Source organism: Belonocnema kinseyi, chromosome 4 (assembly GCF_010883055.1).
Source record: "Belonocnema kinseyi isolate 2016_QV_RU_SX_M_011 chromosome 4, B_treatae_v1, whole genome shotgun sequence".
Taxonomy (NCBI): Eukaryota; Metazoa; Arthropoda; class Insecta; order Hymenoptera; family Cynipidae; genus Belonocnema; species Belonocnema kinseyi.
Genome location: NC_046660.1, coordinates 113,438,665 through 113,444,217, shown reverse-complemented (window position 1 = coordinate 113,444,217; position 5,553 = coordinate 113,438,665). Strand labels below are relative to the sequence as shown.

At 28.5% G+C, this 5,553-nt stretch overlaps 1 protein-coding gene across 1 annotated transcript in view; it reads left to right on the top strand.

Moving 5' to 3' along the window:
* Positions 1-1,617: 1,617 nt before the first annotated feature.
* Positions 1,618-5,553, top strand: part of LOC117171287 (tuberin) — a 32,600-nt gene continuing 28,664 nt past the window's right edge. Inside the window, exons 1-4 of the mRNA XM_033358436.1 lie at positions 1,618-1,810; positions 2,574-2,710; positions 3,292-3,485; positions 3,631-3,834. Coding sequence (XP_033214327.1) covers positions 1,723-1,810; positions 2,574-2,710; positions 3,292-3,485; positions 3,631-3,834 — 623 coding nt within the window. The 5' untranslated portion in view covers positions 1,618-1,722. The remainder of the gene's footprint in view (positions 1,811-2,573; positions 2,711-3,291; positions 3,486-3,630; positions 3,835-5,553) is intronic.

The window sequence follows — 5,553 nt, the reverse complement described above, 5'->3', positions numbered from 1 at the left end:
AATAGCAAAGAAAAATTATCCAATCAGGAGTTTTAAGTGTTTAAACTCGTGATTTATTATTTTCATAAATGGTTCCAAATAATTTTCACATTGTACACATCATCAATATAATATGCTTAAAACCCAGCTGATGTATACAATGTGAAAATTAGTTCCAAACTATTTATGAAAAAAAATGAATCACGATTTTTAAACCCTTAAAACCCCTAATTGGATAGTTTTTCTTTGTTATTGCAAACTTAAACAAAATTCACTTGAAGAAATAAATGAAATTAAAAATTTTTTCAATCCTTGGTGGGAATTTTTTTACAAGTACGAAAAAGTATAACTATTTTTGTAGGAAAACACCAATATATATAATAAATTTTTAAATACTAAGAAATCCAGGTGGCCGTTTTAATCAAGGAAAAAAATTTCCGGTTATTTGCCGGCTCGCAAAAAATTATTGAATTATTTTTATTTTTTGGAATTCTTTCCTTTTCCATTTTTTTGTAAAAGCCTTAGTTGCTGAGATGCACCCCTATTCCAATAGAAAAAAGTTGTATTTTCTTATTCTCTACAATTCTACATTTTTTTATCAATTCCAATTACTGTTTCTTAATTCTTGTTTTTTAAACTAATCTATAATGGTTTCAACAATTCTCATTTGTTAACAAATGTATTCTCATAATACCGCAAACAAATGGTACTTTTCATAGCAGCCATATGCCATGATTATTTAAATAACCATTTTTTAAATAAATAATATTATTTTAAAAAAATTAGGATTTTCAGAAGTATGCCTTCACATTTATTATTGAGGACATAACATTTAGAAAATATAATTAATGTGCGATATAATTAAATCCTAAATTGTTTAAACAAATAAAAATTGTTTAAATAATTAAAAGTAATTTGGAAAATGTCAGAATCAAGAGAAATTGATGAATATTAATCAAGATTAGTACAAAAATACGTTCTTATATGACTCCCAACTATTAAAATTGGGACGTAAACCATATTTTATTGTTTAAAAAATTAATAAACAACTGAGGCAAACAAACTAATTCAACTTCGTATTTATTGCTTATGATATTTAAATCAGAAATTACCATTCATTTACGATGATCTGGAAGCAATAAATTGTTCTAAAAAATTAAATCAAAACTACACAAGATCTTGTAATTCATTCATTAACGGGCTGTAAAGTATACCAAAAAATGGGTAAAAACGTGGTAATCAGGGTTAATATTCCGCAAAACCCTTGTTGCACTTTCATATAGTAATTTTTACGAAACATAAAAGGAGCTTAAGGGCATTGAAATTTAAAATCGATGACTATTTAGTATTAAATTATTTAAAATATATAATCACTTGAACTTTTTAAAACGAAAATAAATATTTATTCCAATTATCTAATAAAATGTAATGTAATATAATTTTTAATTCAAAAATTACTTCGACGTTGGTTAACTTTTAAATTCAAAAACTTTCGCGCTTTTTGCGCACGCCGGCCATTGATGCTTACTCGAAAAGATGAACTCTGATTGGTTGGTTCTTTTCCATTTCAGGTTCCGTTCAATGTGCCGGTTTCATGCTCTCCATTTTCTCGTTCCCAACGTTTGTTCCGTTTTTGACATGTCAATCGCACCTGTATCTCCTCTCGATCTAACTCAATTTTGAGAATTAAAATAGTATTTTCATGCTTCATATCAAAGTCTCACACTTACGCGACATACGTTGATGCATACTATGTCAAAAATGAATAGCAAGGACAAGGACAACAAGTCATTTAACGACAAACTGAAACAATTCTTCCGCATAAATAAAGGTAACCCGCAAATAACATACCTAATTTATACCTTCTTGCCCTTTAATGTTAAATTTGTTTATGTATTTAACTTCATCAAGTATATACCTTTTCATTTGAGCTTGTTTTTGTGCATGTATTTCGAATTATTTTTCTCCATTGTCGCCAAATTTTAGTTTGCCTAAAATTTCAAGCAATGTATTGTCAAGAATTTTTGTCAATAAGACAGTGTTTATATAATTAAGATTTGGATTAAATTAGTGCGCTGTAATATTGTTAAATTTTTAATTATGCAAATGATCGTTTGTAATAAAGTGGAAAATTTAATGATTAGGTACATAGAATGTATCAGTTTTCATTTCGAGTATTTATCTTTGTTTGACATATAATCAATATCAGTATGTTTCTTAGTATGCATATAGCTTTTTTTTATTACATGTTTTTTTATGTAATTAATGTATAGTGGAATTTTTGTTAAAATTCCGAATTAAAATTTCAGTTGTGTTTTTTATTGAAGTAACATTTTGTATAAATGTCTTTTTTAATGTATAATATACTGGCTAGAAAGCTAGTATTTCATAAAAACATTCATCTTTTCAGAATTTGACTAAAATATCCGTTTTTATACAAAAATTTGACCTTTTATAATTGAAAAGGAAAAAATATAAATTCTAAATATTAAATGAAATAAATAATAAAAAAATATCTTTACTGGATTCTGCTTAGTTTAAGAACATAACTATAAAGTAAATAACTGAAGTGATAAAATATCTCATTAAAATAGGACTCTATCGGAGTCGAGAAGAACTTATTTTAACTCCTGAGATCGAGAGGGAAATCTGTTCTGAAAGTCCAATTCATCATCGCACAAAAGTAATCAAAGACCTTGGTGACTCCATACTAAACAATCAATGGGAAGAAGTAAGCATGTTTTTTCTGGAAATTTACGAATTATTTTGATTAAATTGCAAAGATTAATCGAAGTTTTATAAAATGTTTGGTGCAATTGCAGAATAGAGATGTCACCTGTTTTTTGACTAGAAAAATTGTATTTTTCTGCAAAAAACTATTAGAATCTTTAACTGAACGATAAATGAAGCGATTTGGTCAGCCAGAAGTTTAAAATTATTGTTACCTTTGTAACTACGATAACTTAAATATGGTTATGACACGATATCAGAATAACCATATTTAACTCACCGTTTAGAAGAATAATGTTGGTCAAATCACTACCCATTTTCAACTTCTCGTTAAATATGATCATTGCGATATATCGTGACAGACCCATATTTGAGACATCATAGTAACAAAAGTAAGAATCATTTTAAATGTTTGCCTTATCAAACCGATTCATTTATCATTCAACCAAAGATTCTAATAGTTTTTTGCAAAAAAATGGTTTTTCCTGTCAAAATAGAGGTGACGCCCCTATTCTACAATCTAACCAATGATTTTTAATCAGGAATATTCTTGTAAACATTTAATTAAACATCGTGTTTTAGAGAGCAGCCGAAAGACTATGGCACCTAGTTAAAGATATGCTTGGCGAAGACGTCGCTCGGGAACACAGACATATTACCCTTAACTTTTTACGCTGCCTCATAACAGGTCAACATTCAAAAATATCTTCCCTGATGCGAGTCAAGTTTTTCAATGTCGTGGAAGAGCACAAAATTCATGAAGATATTGGTCCTCGGTAAGAATTTGTTTTAAAGATTTTTCATTAGACTTAGAATTTTCAAATAGAGTGGAATCAAACTGAACTATAAATAATAAGAAAATTTGTCTCCTCGAGTTGTTAAAAATAAGTTTTTTACTTTTGAAATAATTTGTATTCGCAGTCTCGAATTGCTTCGAAGCTTGACTGAAAATGGTAAAGATATTTTACAATTGGAAGAGAAGATGGGTCCATTTTTGTTAGAATGGATGCCAATAGTCACTGGCGGAGATGGAAAAAGAGGCGCTGAATTTCTTTCTCTTCTAGTAAATGTTATCAAATTCAATTCGGCGTACATAGACGAAAATATTGTATCAGGACTGATTCAGTAAGTATTAAAAGATTTTTCAAATTAAGATTATGGCCTAGGACTGTACGAATTTTGTTTTTCCCATTAGTTCGCCATTTAGTTTGATTTTGAATCCCATTGAAACATTTATAACTGAAATTAAAAACGTAAACATTGTATCATTTTAATTGATAACATTGAGTAAATAGTTTCTCATTTAGGGCTTATAATTAGGCAATTTTAAATTCTAGCATTTTAAAATATGTTTTTTTTTACAAGCCAATTAATAAACCATTATTTTTCAATCACATCATTTTCAATTAAAAGCGATTATAATTAAATAATATAAATTAAGATTTTTATTATCTTTATTTTAGTAATAAATTTAATAATAATTTCGTATATCAATACAAAAATTTCAAATTAGAGGTTGTTAAAAAAATACGAAGTGAAATTTAACATGCTTTACGGCGATAGTAAACATTTCCCTACCGATAGAAATCTCTAAGTATATTCTAAAGATTCTCAAGGGCCAGAGAAGCTCAGAGAAATTATCCGCAGGCACTCAGGTAGATATATTCAAAGGTCCAGGTAGTTCTTTTGAATTTTTTAAAGGCTTTAAAATGTCCTTTCCGAAATTGAAATAGAAATACGATCATAAATAAAAAGCAGAGAGGCTGAAATTGAAATAAGAATTCGATCATAAATAACAAGTAGAGGGGCTACAATATATATCAATAGAGTAGCCAACACTCAAGGATCCTTCGTTAAGTTTTCGGATTAAAATTTAGAAGTAGATTTTTTTAAATTTCATAGTTAACAGCCTACAACATAATAATTCGGCATCAACGGGATTCAATGATTTCAGATATCTACCTTTTTTTTAATGCTTAAAATTGGAATTAATACGACGTTTCTCGTAAATGGAATGAGATACGCCAAACAAGGCAACATTTTTGAATTCAACTAGAAAATTGTATATCAGTATATAAGTTATAATTATAAATAATTATAATGAGAAAATTCATCAATTAAAAAAAAGTGTTAATAATTTTAAGAGAAATTTAAAAAGGGAGAGTCGGATTAACGACGGCCAACTACTATAAATAACTCTTCCCGCCCGGTACGTGAAGAATACAAAAGGAACATTATATTACCGTTGCACCACTTTCAAAAGGACTCTGAAAAGGTCCCAAATCTCTCAGACTATTTTAGAGACTAAATCGTTTCAAATCGACTCTGCTTATAGTCTCAAATGGGCCAGGCTATTTCGCTAGAGAATACTCAGAGATTTCTATCGGTAGGGTTATCAAAAATATGTGTCCTTTCAATAGCTTTTTGAAACTAAAAATTTAATTTACGAATATCTCAAAACACTAATTCACAGATTTTGATGAAATGCATATTAAAATTTAAAAATTCAAATAATGATATAATTTCAAAACTCGAGGAGTCTGTATTCAGAAACTCACATAATTAAATGAAAAACAAGAGGAGAATTCTAAAGTAGGTTCAAATAAAGGTTACCTTATGAATTGAAGGGTGGCAGTCCAAAAGGTACTAAGGGACATTTTGACGAAAATGGGTTTGTTTGTCCAAAAATTAATTACACATCCTGTTAAGGGCATGTGACACAGCTAAATACCTATATTACCAACCTCACTTTTTCGGTTCACTGAATGTTTTTTTGAACCTAAGAACTTTTTTTGTAAATAAAATATCGAGCTGAAACTTTGGAAGATTTATTAGAGTACAATA